A 21,137-nucleotide genomic window follows, 5' to 3' on the forward strand; every position below is an offset into this window, starting at 1 on the left:
TTGTCGTGAATACGACTTACTTTACTAGAGGGCGCCTTTTCAAATTTTACCCTCTGAGAGAGTGATAAGTTTTTGATCGTGAATATCTCCTGTTGTATCTAACGAATTAATATTATTTTTGCTACAAGCCATCGAAAATATGATCACAATTTTATGATAAAATTTTCAGTTGTGTGACATAATCTCAAATAATTCAAAATTAAACTTTTCTTATTATTTTGAAAGTTCATAGCTCAGTGATCTGTGAAAGGATTTATATAATCTAACTATCACTAGAATCGATATTTTTTAACTTAAACGTGTATAGCAACAGAATTGAAGTATTTCAATAGTACACTATTGAAAAACCTGTCTCATTTGACCCATGTCAACGCCAGCCAATCAGAACGCGTTCTGAGGAAGAGAACAAAATATCTGCTGCTGTCCAACAAATCGTTCGAGAAAAATGTTCCGAGCAGTGCTTAATATCGTAGTGAGTTCCACAATTTGGTCCTTTTGAAAGGCAGGAATGAATCCCGTACAGTATCCTGATAGTTTCTTTCAATGAAATGCAAATCCAAAATGAAAAAATCGGCATTAGAATTCTGTATGCGGTTATTTTAATAGCCGTTAGGACCGCCCATTAGTGAAAAAGCTACAAACGAAATCACGTAAAAAGAAACCTCTTAACAAAAATTGGATCAGTTTGGATTCTATCGTCACTGCGAGCAGATATATTGTGTGTCATTTGCAAAGCTAGTTTCGCTTCCGACAAGAGCGATTACGTCACAGCTGCCAGTTTGCATTGGTGAAAAAACAACGAAAAAAGGACAACGGTGGAGAGCATCACACAAAATCAGCCGTTCTATTGGCTCTAAAAGTTTTCTAAAGAACTATATGGATTTCTTCTTCGCAAATCGAAGCTAAATAACCTCAATTTAGTGCAAATCTAGAGCTGTTTGATTAGATTTGTGCACTTTTCGCTGTGTTTCACAGTAATCGAGATCAAGTGAAGCTTTCTTTGTTTTTGCGAAAAATGTGAAAAAGGGGAATGCTTGCAATTGATATTAGGAAGTGTTAAGGAACATGTCAATTGTTTTCGTATTCACGACATCCAGTTATGTCTCTGACATTACCCACCAGCCTTTTTTTCTTTTACATCCATCTTTCAATACCACTACTGCTAATGCTGATGACCCCCTTTCCACCACTTCCTGGAAAAAAAGAAGTTTATGTTTCGTATGTCTTTTTCTTCAATACAACATCGTATTTATACCTGCCAATATAGAAAAGACAACCGCGACTGAAATTTCTTTCGGTAGTAGTGTGCCATGTAGTGGCTAGTAGTCATTACGGTGTTAACGTTTTTTTCGGTGACAGTGCGCCAAATAGCAGCAAAACCAGAAGCCAATTCAACCATTTATGTTGGTTGAAACAACGTTTTATTTCTCTAATTCAACTAAAAATATTGTTGAATGGAAATGGGGTGTGCTTTGGCTAAGACATGACAGCACGTTTAATTGGTGAATTCAACTAAAAAATAGATATTTCAACAAATATTTTATTATTATTATTATTAAAGGAAAGAGAATTAAAAATTCTAAATTTGCGAAAGTAGGATTTTTTTAGTTGTCTCAAAATATAACTAACTAAAATCAGAAAATCAAGTAATTTTTTCGCCAAAATGCTGATTTCGGTCTTTCCGTGTACAGTTAAAACATTTTTCAAGCAGTTGACTGCAAAATGGCCCCTTTTTCTGCGATCGTATCCTTCGATGGCTAAGTCACCCACCGAGGTCACGGATACAATCACTATTATACAGTGGAATTGTAGAAGTATTATTCCAAAAATTGATCCTTTCAAATTAATGATAAACAATCTAAAATGTGACGCGTTTGCATTGTGTGAAACTTGGCTAACTTCTGAAATACCATTAAACTTCCGCGGTTTTATAGGACGGGTAGGGTCTAACACTTTTGAAAAATCATTTATTTTTTTCTTTGTATTTTCTTATAGTAAAAGATTTCAAGAATATTCTGTAAAATTTTCATGCCCATCGGAACCAAACTCAGCAAGGTATGCGCCTTTATCTTCGTTTATCTCATACTGCGAAGAAATAAGAACTCGGCGCATAGGCCCAAAACTTCTGCTTTGATTGACTTAAAAACTAGACAAAACATTCTTGAAATGTTTCATTAAAACAAATTATTAAAGAAAAAATATGCTTTTTTGAAAATGTTAGACCCTATGGGCTCCCTTGAGTAGTAAATTGTTTCCATTAATTTTATAGACAAAAAACTTGAAACGCGTTTTTCTCGAAAGCAAATTTTGAAAGGTCGTGTCCATCGTCATTCAAAAACTACTGCACCAATTTTGTTCAAATTTTGCACGCGCTTTCTACATATAAAAAACCAGACCCCAACGTTTTCCTTTTCGTTGTTTGTTACTTTGGGGAGATTTTACATCTACAAAACTACAAAGATCAGCCCCATGGGGTTGTTCGAGCCATTGATGTGGAACAAGGCAACCAAAATTTCTAATTATCTACAATCAAACAGTTCAATCAATCGTCACACTTTTGAATCCGCAATTGCACGAGAGTCTGCTTATACTGATCTTGATTAGGAACTAACACCGAACATTGTTTGTTTTATAGCCGACGAAATTACTTACTTACCTTACCTAACAGCTATAGGCCTGGGGTGTCCTTTGCTGTATCAAGCATACGTCTCCACATAACTCGGTCCATGGCTGCTCGTCGCCAGCCACTCAAGGCACGGATGCTTCTGAGATCACCCTCCACTTGAGCGATCCACCTTGCTCGCTGCGCTCCTCTTCTTCTTGTACCAGTCGGATTAGATTCAAGAACCATTTTCACTGGGCTGTCGTCCGACATCCTTATGACATGCCCAGCCCATCGTAGACGTCCGATTTTAGCTGTCCGTACGATAGGTGGTTCTCCTAGCAGCTGTTGCAATTCGTGATTCATACGCCGTCTCCACGTTCCGTCTTCCATCTGCACTCCGCCATAGATGGTCCTCAGTTCCTTCCTTTCGAAAACACTGAGGGCGCGTTGGTCCTCTGCCAACATAGTCCAGGTCTCGTGGCCATAGAGAACAACCGGTCTAATTAGCGTTTTGTAGATGGTCAATTTCGTGCGGTGGCGTACTTTTCTCGATCGGAGGGTTTTTCTGAGTCCAAAGTACGCACGATTCCCTGCCAAAATACGTCTATGAATTTCTCTGCTGGTGTCATTATCGGCGGTCACCAGTGAGCCCAAATACACGAACTCGTCAACCACTTGGAGGGTGGTGGGAGGCGTAGTGTTTTTTTCTAGAGCCTCTTCCTCTCATGTATTCATGACACTTTTGGAGTACTTGTCTTATCGCGAATATGTGATCCGTAGTGACGCGGGCTCCAGTAAATCCCGCTTGGTACGGCCCTACGAATTTCTTAGCTATTGGTGATAGACGACGGCAAAGGATTTGGGAGAGTACCTTGTAGGCGGTGTTCAGCAATGTGATTGCGCGGTAATTGCAACAGTCTAGCTTATCGCCCTTTTTGTAGACGGGACATACCACTCCATCCATCCATTCCTGCGGTAGAATCTCCTCCTCCCAAATCCTAGAAATCATCCTGTGCAGCGCTCTAGCCAGTGCCTCTCCTCCATGTTTGAGCAGCTCGCCTGGCAACTGGTCATTGCCCGCGGCTTTGTTGTTCCTCAGCTTGCCGATCTCCTCAATTATCTCCGACAGATCAGGGGCTGGGAAACTGTCGTCGGCTGAGCGTGCACCCAGATTGATTCCTGTACCGTTCTCTGTATCTTGTGCTTCGCCATTCAGATGCTCGTCATAGTACTGCTTCCACCTGTCGATCACCTCACGTTCGTTCGTGAGAAGGTTACCACTGGTATCTCTGCACATTTCGGCCTGAGGCGTGTAGCCTTTACGTGAGCGGTTCACCTCTTCATAGAACTTCCGTGTGTCATTTGCGCGGTACAGCTGTTCCATCGCTTCGCGATCTTGGTCTTCCTGGTGGCGCTTTTTCCTCCGGAAAACAGTGTTCTGTCTGTTCCGTGCCTATTCTATTTATTTATTTATTTATTTATTTATTATCATCGGACATTACCGTCTAAATGATATGAGTGGGGAAAAGCCCGTTTGAGTGTACCAAAACATTTCAATGGCACTCTTCTCAAAGAGGCATAAAAACCACTATCTTTTCTAATACACTAAAATTTACACATAATACATACAAAATTGTCGTTGTTAATAAATAAAACTATACAAACATCATACATTAATCATACAAACACCAATAAATAGTATACATATGTAAATATCACAGTAATTGTAGTCTTCGTATAGAGGATGCAAATTTTTTTGATGAGTCACCAAACTCGAAGGTAGACTCTGCTCGTGAAAAAGTACGTATCATTGAAGAGACTGGTTCGTGATATCCATAGCTCGTCCGATGAAACCTCGTAGATAATAACGATGCATCGCGGGTTCTTCTAGTGGCTCGAAGATCCAAACGGGATAGTAGTTCCGGTGCATCAATTTCACCATTCAGAATTTTCGCAACTGTTAAGGCTTGTTGAATACGACGACGACGTTCCAATGATTCAAGATTTAATAGCTGACAACGATCTTGATATGGCGGTAGGTTCTGCGGGTCACGCCAAGGTAGATTCCTGAGAGCTAATCGTATGAATCTTTTTTGTACTCTTTCTAGTTTTAGGCTCCAAGTTAACTGATACGGATTCCAAACTGGCGATGAAAACTCAAGAATTGGCCGAACTAAGGAGCAATAAAGAGATTTTAGGCAATATGGATCGGTGAAGTCACGGGATATTTTAGATATGAATCCCAGTTGTCGATTCGCTTTTTTAGTTATATGAGCCATGTGGGAGCTAAAGCTCAGTTTGTAGTCCAATATAATGCCAAGATCACTGATTTCATTGACTCTACGTAACGGTATACCATCAATGCTGTAACTGAAGATGATCGGATCGCTCTTCCTATGAAAAGTCATTACGGCGCATTTAGCGATGCTAAGGTCAGCTGATTTGTTCGACACCAATCCACGAAGCTATTCAATAGTGTTTGCAATCGAATGCAGTCTTCGGTCGAGTTCACTGCTAAATACAGTTTGAGATCGTCAGCAAATATTAGTTTACATCCAGTACCCAAAACGGAAGCTACATCATTAAAAAAGAGTATGAAAAGCAGGGGACCCAGATTACTACCCTGTGGTACTCCTGATCCATTGGTAAATGCGGACGATTCGCAAGAACCCAGTTTTACACGAATGATTCTGTGGGTAAGGTAAGACCGTAGCCAAGTAGTTAGCTTGTGTGTGGCTCCGAGCAGACTGCTGTATTGACATATGTGTCGTTAATCGTTCGCCCTCGTGCGGTGTTGCAGCATCCTCGCCCTTGCTGAATTCTTCTCTTCGACCAACTGCTGGCATTCGCCGTCAAACCAATCATTTCCACGATTCGATAACCTCGTACCTAGAACGGTTGCAGCAGTGCTACTCACGGCGGACCTTATGTTCCTCCAGCCGTCTTCAAGAGTCGCGGCGCCAAACTACTCTTCCGTTGGTAGCACTAACTCCAGTTGTTGCGCGTATTCCTCTGCAGTACGAATGCTACGTAGCTGCTTGAGATTGAGTCCTTCCTGTGCGACGAGTATTGTGCACCATCGATAGTTTTAAGCGCATACAAACCGCGACAAGGTAGTGGTCAGAATCAATATTGGCACTGCGGTAAGTGCGGATATTGATGACGTCAGAGAAGAATCGCCCGTAGATGAGAACGTGGTCGATTTGATTTTCCGTATATTGATCAGGTGATCTCCAGGTGGCTTTGTGGATATCTTTGCGGGGAAAGAAAGTGTTTCGAACTACCATTCCTCGGGAGGCTGCAAAGTTTACGCATCGTTGACCGTTGCCGTTTGTTACCGCGTACAGGCTTTCCAGCCCGATCACTGGCCTGTACATTGCCTCCCGGCCTACCTGAGCATTCATGTCGCCGATGACGAGTTTTACATCCCGCCGTGGACAGCTGTCGTAGGTTCGTTCCAGCTGCGCGTAGAATGCTTCCTTCTCGTCATCGGGTCTCGTCTCATGTGGGCAGTGCACGTTGATGATGCTGTAATTGAAGAAACGGCCCTTGATCTTCAAGGGCCGTTTCTTCAATTACAGCATCAATCGACGAAATTACACAAATATCCAAAATTTATGCAATTGTACAAAGGTACATACTTGCGATACGATTTTCACATTAAAGCTTCTCTTCGCCAAGCTTGTGTTCAACTTTTGTATGCAAGCAGTTATTTTTATAGCGTTAAGTTTCTCTACCATTCTGCGATTTCGGTTGAAGCGATAAACTTTTTCTCATTATCAATCGAGTTCATCTTATATAAGTTAGAAATTAATCGCACTCAAAACTTATTCTGGGGTAGTTGTCAATCTCTCAGGCGAAACGACATAACATGGAATTTCATTCGAGCTTACATGACACAAAATCAAAGCATACCAATTAAAGCTTCAAATTGTTTTATGGCACTTTTTGTCTTGCTGTATAACAACAACCTACCTCTAGCATGCTGGACAAAATAGACTAAGCTGTAAGTGTTTAAATCCTGACCACATTTCTACGTGTAGTTTTTCTTGAGTTTCTGATTAGCACCCCTATATAGAAGACAATTTTAATTATGTAACCAGTGAACTTCTTTGCCAATCATTCGGGTTTCTAAAATTAGTTCTAATACAGACGATGTATTCGCAATTTTATAGAAAAATCGTCAAATATATCGTCTCATATTTTTGGGGGCAAAACGACCCGAATTGTGTGAGGCAAAATGCTCAAAAATTGCTTTACAAAAATTATCCATAAGTTATCAATTTAATGAATAATAGTGAACAATCTTTCACCTGGCAAATATTTCGTCAACGAAAAGTCTAAAGCTTTCTTTAAATAAGAAGAAGCTTTATGAGGGTGCATATTGCCCCGTGGTTGTCATGAGCTTTAATCCGTTGTTTTGATGGATGTTTACCAGTTGTTTAAGATCATCCTGCCTCTATATTCAGATAATTGTCACTTCGCGTAATTTAAAATGTATATTTTTCATGTTTTCCACGTTCGGGCATCATACCCCGCATATATTTCAATAGACAATTTTAAGCGTTTTGGAAAATAAGATATTTCATGTATTTTTCAATGCATTCAGCGAGTATTTGTACGTAATTTTGAGAAATCATGATAACGGAAGATAGTCATGCGTAAAACTCTTCTGTGTTATTCTGTTATTGCGTACACAATTAAAACTTTGATTCATACAAGTGAATTGGAGAAAATGTCGCTTAAAGCGACCGATTGTGAGAGAAACAGTTCGGTTCTGTTATGTATGAACTACATACTTTCAGTTTAGTGTGTAATTTTTGGGTTAGTAAAAAAAAGAAGCTATACTTCGCGCCAGTTCAGTACTAAGTTTTGATTATCGAATAAACGTTTAAGAAGATTCTTCGCTGTTATTATTTAAAACTTTGCCCACATACGCGACAAATTTGGTGTCAGAAGTGGGATTGCGAGTTTTAGAAAATGGCACAAGCAAACGCTGAAATCATGGAGACGTTATCCGCTATGATTGCAGAGGCCTTCAAAGTGTATATTGGAAATGCCGTCGCGCAAGTGAACACTAGCCGACAAAATGCGGTCGGGGAGGATACCAGTCCACCACTAAAAATTCTACCGTTTACTATATCTGAATATCACCCATTAGAAGGAACTTCTGTTACGGATTACTTCGATCGATTCGAATGGGCACTTCAGCTAAGTCACATCCTAGAACCGCAGTACGCAAACTATGCAAGAGTTCATATGGGTGCTGAACTTAACAACGCTTTGAAGTTTCTGGTCAGCCCTCGCAACACAACAGATATAAATTATCGAGATTTGCGTTCTACACTTATTAGTCATTTAGACCGCGTCAGAAACAAATTCGTTGAAATAAATATAATTGTAATACAAATAATTCAAAATTTATACGTATTAGGTTAGGGAGAGTTATAAGTAGGTAGATATTTAATTATCATTACATTGAATATCATTGAACTTGCAGCATTGCAAGAATAGCATCCCAGTCGTGAAGGTAAACTCGTCACCTTTCAAGCAAGCCTTCACGTCAGCATAACAGCGACGAGTAGCAACAAAAATATCTTCACGGGCACTGGTCACTACCACTGGCATAGTGACAGCGGTCTCGGCAATTTTGGTAGAACTTCGGGAGAAAGTCGGATGAACTTTCGCCTTAATATCGGAAGCTCAGCTTGAACTAAAATCTTTGGGCTTCACCCGAAAGTAAAAGTTGGGAGTATAAAAACCCATAGTTGGGAAGAGTAAGAGTTAGTCAGAGAGTTCGCGGAAAATATCCGTAAGTCTCGGGCGTCGACCCGTAGACAGTTCACGTGAAGTTCAGGTTCAGTTTCAGTTTCAGTTCGAAGAGGCAAGAAGAAGCTATATGAAACAAGACGGCGTCGAGAGTAACCTTAGTTTTGTGAACTTTAGAAAAATTAGAAAACCGAAGTAGTGTTCCATCCAATATATCAGAAAACCGAAGTAAAGTTTTCCATCCAATATATCAGAAAACCAAGGTGTTCCGTCCAATATATTAGAAAACCGAAGTAAAGTGTTCCATCCAAAATATCTGAGAATCAGAGTAAAATATTTCTTCCAATATGTCGAAAAATCTGTGATTGAGAATGTTATTCATTCTGTTTATTAGTGTTTCGACCGCGAAAACAGAAGGATAAAGTCCGGTCATTAAGAATATTCGAACATTTAAACACGATTGTTGCCATAGTGTAAAAGCATGAAAACAGAAGTGCTGCTAAGTGTAGAGTAATAAAAACAAAAAGTTTAAAGAAGAAAAAGAAAATTATTGTTTCGCTGAAAGAAAATCCGTTCCAATTCTCCTCGAGCCGCCGCTCGGACCAGGCGGCTACAATAATTAAAATAAATATTATGATTAAACATTAGTATGTAAAACAAGAGTTATCCCGGGTTGGTGGTTTTATGCATAGGGCACTGGTCTAACAAACCAGTTGTCGTATGTTCGAGCCTCGATCTGGAAGGATTCGTAGTGTCAGTAGGATCGTAGCACCAGCCATGCAATGGTTCAGTACACTCTGAATCGGCTGCGAAGTCTGTTGAAACAGAAGGTCAAATTCCACTACAGGAATGTAATACCAAGGCTTTGCTATGTAAAACAAGAGCAACTAAAACACCTATTAAGGAGTGTATTAAAAATAAGCTATCCACAAATTCTTCTTTCAAATGATGATAAAAAACGATATTTTATGCAAACTAAAAATTAATCCTTTATTGTACGAGATTAAACTTGAGCATAATGAAAACCGGATTAAATTTAAGTTATTCCTCCACGAATTTTTCGTTCAGTGTATAAGTGATTAAAAGTATTATTTTTTCGCTCGGTTATATTTCAGTTTTTACCGGTATAATTAACCACAATCTATCTTCTTTAGGGGTATTTAGTGATTTAGAGTAATTCCTAAAACGTAGTGTATTTACGGATACTTTTCATTACAATTCAGTGGTAAAACTTGCATTTGGTCGCTATTGATTCGCTTTGGTTTGTGCTACGTTTATCAAGCCATTACACTCACGTCACTTTCGCAATCACGTTCCTGTCAAAAGCATTCTATAAACATGACGAGAAGTAAATGCAATGCTGAACCTTGTTTTGGTTCATCTGGATCGAGAAGTGGCAAGATAACCTGCGAATCTTGCTCCGGTAGTTATCATGTTAAGTGCTTCAATGTGAACAGCACACTTTCTAAAACCATTCGGGACTGTCCTGGAGTGTTTTGGTTCTACTCTAAATTCCGTGGGTCTGCAAGTAAAAACGCATAATTCACTGATACGATGAGCTTGATTCTCCAACGCACCACTTCTTCATTAAAGCTGGATGGTGCCCTGACTGATTCAATGAAAACTTTCTGCCGTATGCAGGCGCGTACCCAGAAATTTTTTTCGGAGGGTGTTTAAAAACATGTTGATCAATACGAATAGAAATATGTAATATGTATCATATGAAAAAATTTTGGGTAAAAAGTCGTTTGTTGAATATTAATCATTTTATAATTGACTTAAATATTTAAAGAGAAAAGTATTCATAATATAATAATTTTTTGAGTTTCGGAGGGGGTTTCAACCCCTAAAACACCCGTCTGTATACGCGCCTGGCCGTATGTATACCCAGTCCTTTGCCAAGGTTTGCTGTAACAACCAATTTCGAGATAGAGTAGAACGCTCCGTTAACAACGGCACTACTTTTTTCGAACGCTGCGATAATTTACAACTGGATTTAACCAACCTCTTCGAGTCAATATTTGAAGACAATAAAAAGCGACCCCACACTAGTAGTACTAGCCGCCCTTCTATTGTACAACCAAAAAAACCCGCCAAAATTAACGCAGCAGTAAACAATCGTCTCATCCGTCCCCCATTCCTGCGTCAAAGCAAAGCAAAGTACTGGCATTACATTCCTTTTATGGAATTTGGCCTTTCTGTTTCAACAGACTTCGCAGCCGATTCTTAGTGTACAGAATTATTGCATGGCTAGTACTATGGATCCTACTGACACTAAGAATCCTTCCAGGTCGGGGCTCGAACACACGACAACTGGCTTGTAAGACCAGCGCCCTATGCATTGAACCACCAACCCGGGCCAATGTACCACAAATAAAGAAAATATTGCTTCTCATCCAAATTCCACCGCTATAGAAGAGAACACAGTTTCAATAGCAACCAGTAACTGCTCCACTTCAACGCAACCACTGTTTACAACTCAGCCAGTGATGCCTCTCAGTACCACCGTGAATTCACATCCTCCGTCATCATCTGCCATCACCGACATTGGTAGTAACTTTATCCAAGCAAAATAACCGCACATTAGATTATAGGAATAAAAGCTCTACCTCTACTAGTAGCTCCCCCCATTGCACAAATACCTGATACCGAAAAATGGTACTACTTAACACGATTCATGCCTCTTTCTAAATAGCCGTTCCAAATTCCTTTGAAAAGGTGATCAATTCACCAGCATCCGGCCACATGGCATATCTATCTCCCCTTTTTTAGTACTCAGTTCGAAACAGGCAGCTCATCACATACCGGATTCTCCGTGTCCCCCACTTCCTCGGCTACAATATATCAACAACAACACTCGCTTGCAATCCCCACAAATGCCGGCAATTACAAAAAGAATGCCTCGTCCAGTCTATTCACAATCCCCCATGCGTCGCTCACCGAACCCCATTTCCTTCCAGCAAAAGTCAAAATTTCTGACAACATTAGGCTGAGCGTGTACTATCAGAACGTCGGAGGAATCAATTGCTCTCTTGAAGGTTATCGTCTCGCTTGCTCTGACGGTGCCTACGACATATACTTGTTTACGGAGACAAGATTAAACGGCAACACTCTCTAAGCAAATATTCGGCTATTCGTTCTCTGTTTACAGACAGGATCGTACCGAGCAGAACAGCCATAAAAAAGCGGCGGTGGTCTTGCTCGCCTGTCGCTCAAAATTCAAATCCCAACAGTTGCCTCTCTTGAACTGCGAGCAGCTTCGGGTTGCTGTCATGTTCTCAGATTACATGCTCTATATTTGTGTTCTTTATATCCCGCCTGATCGCATCAATGTCCCTGTTTGATCAGCATTTGAACTTGCTCTCACAAACTGAATATCAAATGGCTTTAGACGATAAGGTGATTATTATAGGTGACTATAATTTCCCCGACATTAAATGTAATTATGTATTTCCCGATATTGCAAGCTCGTCTAAAACACCTACTTTATACCTACCTTCTTGCTTCTTGATAGCTATAGTACTGCAAGACTAGTACACAGTGGCGTCTCGTGACAAGATTGACTAGTTGTGCACTGCTTATGTGGTATGATAGCAGATGTAACAGTTCGTTATAAGTGAAAAAGTGAAAACTAAAGATTGAGGAATGGAGATTCGCTTGTGTTTTTCAATACAATGAGATAACGATTTACTTTCGGATGGGATTTTTTATTAAACAAACAAGTCTCAGAGCTGAGCTGAGTAATTCTTTCTCTTCTTGAATCTGTGCAGTAACTCATGTGCACGGAAAAGACACTAACACAGCGACAACAGATACTTGAAATTTTATGTCTGATGTATGAGATGCGTGTAAATACACGCAATTTCGGTGCGATCCAACCTGCTTTTATCAAATTAATAATAATTCCAAAAAAATTATTGAATTTGGATGGGGTTGGGGACGCAGTTCATTCCTTCAATTCGAGCGGTTGTGCTGTGCACGAGGTGCACATGAGGGCGAGACGCCACTGCTAGTACAGTTTAACGACCAAAATAATAGTAACAATCGCCTACTTGATCTCTTCTTTGTTAGTCTTGAACTCATAAATACTTGCTCAATAACATTTGCCTCCTCCCCTTGTCCGTCTGTTGTTTTCAACGACGTCTCCGAATCAACTTTCTTTGGCTACAGAAATGGTAATTTCAATGAAATGAATAGATTTCTGATGGAACTGGATTGGAACTATTTAATATCCAATCGTGACAGTAATTCTGCCGTTGATCTCTGGACACATATAATAACCGACGCTATTAATCAATTTATACCCAAACACTAATGGATTTGAGATGAATGGGGATACATAACATCGTTTGACAGCTATCAGTGGTCTGCTTACATGTTCAGTCTATATTATTTTGAACTATTCCACAGTATTCCATGGTACACACACCACCAAAAAACGTCAAAGATGAACTTGATTCACCGTTCAACTGTTCCGTTATCGTGTGAAACCTGACTTGGGTATGTTCATTTCACTTAATTTCCACTTCATATTGGTAATAAGGGCCGGTAGTATGATAATGAAACATAAAAGGAGCTGCCAAGCCCTACCGGCCTATCCAACCCCGGATGTTGGATCGTAATGCAATCAACATCTTATCCAACTTGTTTCGTATCTCACTCGATAAACTCAATAATTAAAGTAATAGTTATAACAAATATTTATAATAAATTGTAACGATAATTAATCGCATCTGATGATGTTTACACACAAGTCAGTTGTCATATGTTCGAGCCCCGACCTGGAAGGATTCATAGTGACAGTAGGATCGTAGTACTAGCCATGTAATGATTTTGTACGCTAGGAATCGGCTGCGAAATCTGTTAAAACAGGAACGCAAAATTTCACAAAAGGAATGTAATGCCAAGACTTTGCTTTGATGTTCGCAATATCGTCAAGCCCACCAACCATAGGAGGGAATTCAGTTCGAACTGGTAACCTATTACAGGGTTAAGACGACTAGCTTGAATTTCCGAAGCTATGCGGATATTCAGTTATGCAGTTTTTTATATGGATCTCGGGAGTTATGCAATAAACTGAACAACCTTTAAATGCCATTCTTACCTGATAATTCATGTGATTAGCGATAAATAATAGGTCAATGCAAATTATGCAACCAGTATAGAAGTAAAATCAAACGATCTCATATGTGAATATCATAGTTCGTTCTATTGAAAAATAAATTAGATTCACGTAACTTTTACAAAATAATACGGTCATACAATTTTCTTGTATTTCATAATCACAAGATTGCGTCAAATAAATGTACGCATTCGGCACTGCTGAAGAATTTAGAATTTCTTGAAAATCTACTTAAAGTTTTCGATATTTGAATTTGAGAAATAATTATGTTAGGCTAAAATTGAGCAAATGCACAGATTCTCATCTCATCCTTTGAGTCGAAGCACTGAACAGAAATCTCTCTCTAATGGCTTCTGCATAATGGATATAAAGTGCCACGTTTTCTGTTCTAGATGTGATTCTTGCTTCCGATAATCGAAAAAAGGTTACTAACCACAATTTTGTATTGATGAACATAACACAATGTTGAAGAGTTTCTCTTCTAGAGTTGTTCATTCGGTAGGATATATTACAATTTGTATTTAACCCAAGTAACCAAAATTTCTTAAAAAATATTTGGCTTAAACAACATACAAAGCATTCTGAACAGTTCGTTTTTAACGAATTACTCATACTTGAATGTTCGCCCGACGCAACAGAACAAACTTTGAAGCAGTCATTGATTCATTAATTAATTCTCTGATTTGTTAAAATCACGCACACGATGAATATTATTCGTTGCACACTGGTACTGGTATTGGTAAACAATATCAGAGCTATGGTATACCTAGAAAAGCCACATACATTCCGCCATTAAGTCATTTGGCAAACAATAATTTTGATACCCTAATAAGCACGTTGTTCGAAATGACGAATCACATGGATCAAGCATTCATGTGAAATCTCCACACAAAACAACTCGTTGCGCGCCAAACGATTTTTTCAACAATCTAGTATAGTTTTCTTCTACGGCCAAACACTTATGCAACTCTATATGCGCCAAACATCTATCGGTGATGTAGTAAGCATGGGCGACATTTTTTAACGAGAAATTCCATTTTCCATACAAAACTATACGTATTTTTCACATTTTTCCGGTAAATTTTCCCATTTTTTTTATGTACGAGCCCGGTGGTCTGAGCTAACGAAAACAAAAAATATGTAAATCCGTCCATTCGTTCTTACTTGATGCGATTACAAAAAATGACCTCTGCATTATATAAATTTAAATATATAAATATTAATATATCTATATATATATATATATATATATATATATATATATATATATATATATATATATATATATATATATATATATATATATATATATATATATATATATATATATATATATATATATATATATATATATATATATATATATATATATATATATATATATATATATATATATATATATATATATATATATATATGTATATATTTTAATTTTATTAATTTCATTTCATATAGAATGCTGAATTGGTTTGTTCCAGCTAACTACTTTTTCGAGTATATGTGAAATATAAGTTATTAATTATATTTTGATAATTTGACGTAAAACCTACCGGAGTCGTACAGGAAATGGAAATCAATCCGCTTTTAAGAGAATCCTAAACCAATGAATCGGAATCTGCCAAAGATAAATCAGGCAATAACTCACCAAACCTGAATTTGGCTCCCGTTTGAAGCCGGTTTACTGATTAAAAAAAAATAATAAATAGGTACTGGATATCAGTTTACAGTTTCCGTTCAAAAATCACCCTAAAATGTTTTAAATACCAGTTATATAAAAACAATATTTACAGGTAATCATACAGACCCGAATAATTAATATTGATTTCAGCATAACTCAAATTGCATTGCATTGCACTTGTTATATATTTAGAATCAAGAACCGATACCGATTTTTATACCGATTGTATAAACATTGTATAAGCATATGTTCTAAATGATTAAAATATAAAAATCATCAAGATATATATTTAAATGAACATGAATAACACGTGGTTTGAAAAAAATACTGAGGAAAATACAACCAATCAGATTTAATAGGAAATCAATTAGATGCGAAATTATCTTGAATTGTAAATCATTGGAGTTAATTGAAATTTATCTGAAAATTATGTTACTTTTATATTAGTTTTAGGTAGAGATTGATTGAAAATCGTGTAAAATTTATATTAAAATCATTTAACTTACACATGCACCTTTTGAAAATGAATTGCATGATCGTAGCACATCAATTTCATCTGAAAAGTATGGTAGAAAATATATACGTATCTCAAGTAATGGCTACATTATTATTTTGTTCAGTGTACGTATCCCCTGCATGAAAAAGACTTTAGCGTGCGCTCTTCTAAAATATGTTAAACTAATAAAGAACAATAGATCTATTGTTTCCTAAAAACTCTTCCAGCCTATTACCTCGAGCTTAGACAACTCAGGTATCATTTTATGAAAAAGATATCAGTCCCATATGGAAAATCGGCATGTCTAGAAAAAGACGATTAAAATTTTATTTCCGATTTTTTTGATTTATTGTTCAACCTAATGCTAAATCATGGTATTATTACTTGAAATATCGGTAATACACCTTTACTATTCGAATATTGCAACGAATTATTGAAATTTGCACTGAATGGGACTGATATGCGAGTATTTTGCATATGGGACAGACATGAGTTGATATTTTTCCACATTTTACTGAACAAACCCTCAACTTTTATTGCAATTTCTAAGAGTATATTGAGGATAGATTTCATTCCTCAAGCTAACTCAAAATTGATGAAAATCGATATGGGACTGATATGCAAGTATGGGCAGTAGTTTCCTAGTAAACTTAATATTATAATGATATAATATAGATCTGAAAAGTTCTACATGTTTTTAGATAGAGATTTGCATTTGGAAGGTATATTGAAAATAATTACCAGATCAGTTCTTCTGTTCCGCTTCTTTCAGAGCAGGATGAAATTGAGGACAATCTGCATCCTTCGATGGGGAATATGAGGTGCGATCATTTTTTATGTAATGTGGAGGAACAGATAGTTCAGGATAATACGTTTGTGATGGATATACCGGACTGTAAGCACTTTGCTGGCCATTTTTCAAATGTGGATAGTTGAAAAACGTCGGAAAAGCGGCCCCGAATTCTGGATAATTAATCGGATAGTTTTTCACAGAATTGTAGTTTTGTTCTCTGTTAGCTGGAGCAGTTTCTACAACTAGGGAAGTGTGAACAGATTGTATCGGATTAGCGGTATTTGACATATTATGTTCTGATTTCACGTCCGATTCATTACTTTTTGTTTCTAGTTCTTCGACGGGATCTTTCGGATGTTGGTGTTTCGCGTTACGAAATGTACGGGCATACTCGGCTTTCTTTCTGTTCCGTTCCGTTCTTTCCTCTAATGATTCGGAAAGAAACTTATGTCTAGCCCTGGCAGCACCCTTTTCTAACCGAAGTTTCCGTTGCTCTGCTGTCTCATTTGCTCTTATTTCCCGCATACGTTGTGCTAGTCTTGCTTTCCGTATTGCCTTTTGATCAGGTGTTTCCATAGCTCTCCTCAGTCTTTGTCTCATAGCATTCCGCATATGACGCAAGGCACGCTCCGCTTCTGATTCGTTTTGTCTTCGTCGCCTATTAGTTTCAGCATTTTTTGCCAATCGAATCTTATACTCTTCGTAGGTCTCTGTGGCCCTTTTTTGTCTCATACGTTCAGCGTTTTTGGCCAAACGTTTTGCTCTAGCTGCATCGCTTTCTCCCAGCATACGACGCTGTGCCTTAGTTAAATTAGCATGGCTTACATCAGTGGATTCCGCCGAGGGTATAGTAGATGGTTGCGGTAATTGAGAAGGAACAACATTGTAGAGATTTGGCTGATGCGACGGGAATTGGGTATTCATCGCGGTTTAGACGCAAAAAATGATTCACACAAAACAAACTTTGAATTACTCTATAAGTCTATAGATAATATTATATTATCAAAACTTTGACGTTTTATAACTTTGTTCCCGAAACTGCTTTTCCCTGCAGAGCAAAGAGCAGAGATGCCAGATATTTTCATGGGAAATCTGTATTACTCTCGATTGAACAATCCAATCAGCGTGGTCACCACGAGATAGCGTTATGGTGATTGTTTTGACATATCCCATGTATTTAGAAAAATTTTTGACGAATTTTTCAATTTACTTGAGTTTGAAGGAATGCAGATGACAAAATCTTACAAATATGGGTAAGAAAAACGATTGTTCACGTGTTGTCATCAAACATATGATTTCAAATTGTCCTATACTCTTGACAATCGCGGATGAAATTTGAAATTTTCAGTTCACATACAGATTTGATTTAGATGATAAAATATGAGTAAATACACTAGTCATGAAACTTTTGATCAGAATTTATCAATTAAACTTAAAATCCAACCCAAAAAACAAAGAATAGCCCAGATATAAAAACAGTACCCAACCTCACTTCTTCGAATTTGGTATTTCATGTTACGATTTCTCCATAAATGTCAATTAAACATACCACAGAAAGTTACTGAATCATTAAAGATCGATTTTTTATCAAATTTTCACACGTTTTTGTATGTTAGTATTCGATTCATAGGAAAAAAACAAAAACCCTGCATTTTGTTCGAATCTTCCAGCAAAATCTGAAAATTATCACCATCGCTTAGTTCAAAGCTCGCCACTCGGGCAGCGCAGCGATTGCAAAAGAGTTGGTTGGATTCTTCAATAAAAATTCAGTTTTTATCCGCATTCACTAACAAAATTAAATTTCAACAATAAAATGATCATTTAGGGGTTAGCCAAATTTTGTGCTAGGGCACATAACCGTTTTCATTATTTTTACGTTTCGTCTTTGACTCATCAGTGCAGAGCAGTTCAAATTGAACTGCTTAGTGCTAAACTCGGCAGTTCAATTTGAACCGCTAAGCAGACGTAAAGTTTCTGCTATTTACAGAACACTTTTTGTTTTGCAACGAAGTGCAATGTCTTTTCTGACGTGCCGAACGAAAACGTGTTTTCGACTATTTCTGGCCGATGCAGGTATGGTCATTTAGGGGTTAGCCAAATTTTGTGCTAGGGCACATAACCGTTTTCATTATTTTTACGTTTCGTCTTTGACTCATCAGTGCAGAGCAGTTCAAATTGAACTGCTTAGTGCTAAACTCGGCAGTTCAATTTGAACCGCTAAGCAGACGTAAAGTTTCTGCTATTTACAGAACACTTTTTGTTTTGCAAAGCAAAAAGTGTTCTGTAAATAGCAGAAACTTTACGTCTGCTTAGCGGTTCAAATTGAACTGCCGAGTTTAGCACTAAGCAGTTCAATTTGAACTGCTCTGCACTGATGAGTCAAAGACGAAACGTAAAAATAATGAAAACGGTTATGTGCCCTAGCACAAAATTTGGCTAACCCCTAAATGACCATACCTGCATCGGCCAGAAATAGTCGAAAACACGTTTTCGTTCGGCACGTCAGAAAAGACATTGCACTTCGTTGCAAAACAAAAAGTGTTCTGTAAATAGCAGAAACTTTACGTCTGCTTAGCGGTTCAAATTGAACTGCCGAGTTTAGCACTAAGCAGTTCAATTTGAACTGCTCTGCACTGATGAGTCAAAGACGAAACGTAAAAATAATAAAATGATGTTAAAAGATGTTATTCCAACACATTATTGCTGTAGAATGGTATATTCAATATGACCAAGACTTTGCTTCTCGTCACTGGAATCAAATACTAATAGATTGCTCATACGAAAAAGTTTTCATTTTGCTTCTTGGGAGATTCATATTAAATCTAAGAAATCTGTATCAGATCTGCATTCTGTATGCGTATGTAAAAATCTGTAAAATACAGATAAATCTGTATAAATGGCATCTCTGGCAAAGAGAAAATTTCGACGTCAACATTTCAAAAGGGCATAAAAACAATTGACAGATTATTTTGCTCAAAATTTGAGTAAGTTCAACTCAAAATTTGAGTTTCTTGCTCTCAAAATGAAGAAATTTTTCATCGTTAATTTGCATATACAAAGTTATTCTTCTTGCAATGATTATTTTTCATTGATTTCGACATACGTCAAATGTGTTGACAGATTTTTTAGTGAATCTATAGTGAATCGAGAAACGGAGATTAAGAAAATTTACAAACAGTTCATATGTGAGCCTGCACATTAAGATTTATACTTTTGACGAGAACTTTCGGTAATCTATAGAAATAACCGATATTTCGGTATTTTATTTTACAACAATTCTGCAAATTTTCACCGAACGATCAGTTCAACGTAAATTTTCATAGCAGAATTCTGTATTAGATATACAATTGATACGGTAAACCTGAATAGTCGCCGAAAACGGTAAAAATCATACTATCCGTTTGGTAAAGTTATCTTCCAATAACCGAACTTCTGTGAAAACTGATTGTCATGAAACTAACTGTCAAACAGTTATTAAAATATTCGGTGAGTGTCTTTTTATTAACCAAACGAAAAAAATATTGAAGGGTACATCGTATGAATTGAGGTACAGGTGATAAAAGTTTTTAAGACATTAGAGCCACTAACAGCTTTTTGTTTACTTATAGGCAGAAAATAATTTTGTATCACTTGTCCACTTGCTGCTAACACAAATAGTTCAAGGGTAATATTTGTTGGATTCTACGGATAGTCATAAATCAAATAAACATAGATTTCCCAGTGTAATACTAATGTAGTTGAGCAACCCGTGACAGCAAAAGCACCGTCTGGTGGAGAATGGGTGCGTAAATACTCCTAAAATGCATGCATAAAGTTGCCTGCGCATTTAACAAAACCACAGTAGCTAATGGAAAAAAGTACACCCGTTTCTCACTAGAGGTGCTGTTAGTGTCACCGTACAGTCGGAAATCTATGTTTATTTGATTTATGGGATAGTGCAGTGTTTTGGAAGGCGCTCATAATTCCGGTCAGTCGGAACATCTGACACTTTTTAAATTTCTCATAAAATAAAACCATTTTCTTCATTCGTTTTTGTGAATATGTGTTGTTTTTTTTAATCCGAAAATCCAGAATTTTAACCAAAGGAAAACAAACAAACAAAATTATCGAACAATCTGTTAGATCCATTTGGTTTACAGTTTACGGTAATTGTTTGACAGTTCAGCAATTACCGAACGATCGGTAATCAATTCAGTTACCGAACGTTCAGCCGACGACACGACCAGGCACTCCGAAGAAAAATCTGCATTAAAGCTGTTCGCTAACGATTCACCGTCAGTTACCACAAATCTAGCGACCCCTTGTAAATGATAAAAATAATCTTCTCGAGCAACACTGTTTAGGTTGCTATGGACAAGTTACCAAGGAACCCCAAAACAAATAAACATGTTTTGAAAGCGGTGGAATAGTTCTATTAGTGTTAAACTTTGTCCAAATTAACCAGAAATGCATTTAAATGAACTCGATTTTCGGAATTTAATCGAAACTATGGATGAAACCAACGAACGAGGACAATGATCTGCTTCCAGCGATTCATCCGTACACTTCAACTGCTAGCTTTTCTGGGCAGTAGGATTCGGTTTAATATGCCGGTGTCAAAATTGTTTTGTGTCGATTGATTGCGCAGCAGTGGAAACAGTATTTCACCTTGTTGGCCACTATTCGAGGATTACT

The 21,137-nt window shown here is 37.6% G+C and overlaps 1 protein-coding gene across 3 annotated transcripts in view; it reads right to left on the bottom strand.

Moving 5' to 3' along the window:
- The window catches only part of LOC131432782 (diphthine methyltransferase), a 99,399-nt gene that overhangs the window by 36,690 nt on the left and 41,572 nt on the right, over positions 1-21,137 (bottom strand). Inside the window, exon 1 of one of the 3 annotated variants that reach the window (XM_058599290.1) lies at positions 16,412-16,552. The exons of 1 other annotated variant lie outside the window; for it this stretch is intronic. Coding sequence is in view for 1 of the 2 variants with exons in the window: in XM_058599289.1 (XP_058455272.1) it covers positions 15,681-15,708 (28 nt within the window). In the remaining variant the exon portion in view is untranslated. Of the gene's footprint in view, positions 1-15,680; positions 16,381-16,411; positions 16,553-21,137 lie in introns of those variants that run through there. One more of the 3 variants, XM_058599289.1, reaches the window with a different exon arrangement.

This window comes from Malaya genurostris, chromosome 2, assembly GCF_030247185.1.
Source record: "Malaya genurostris strain Urasoe2022 chromosome 2, Malgen_1.1, whole genome shotgun sequence".
NCBI lineage: Eukaryota > Metazoa > Arthropoda > Insecta > Diptera > Culicidae > Malaya > Malaya genurostris.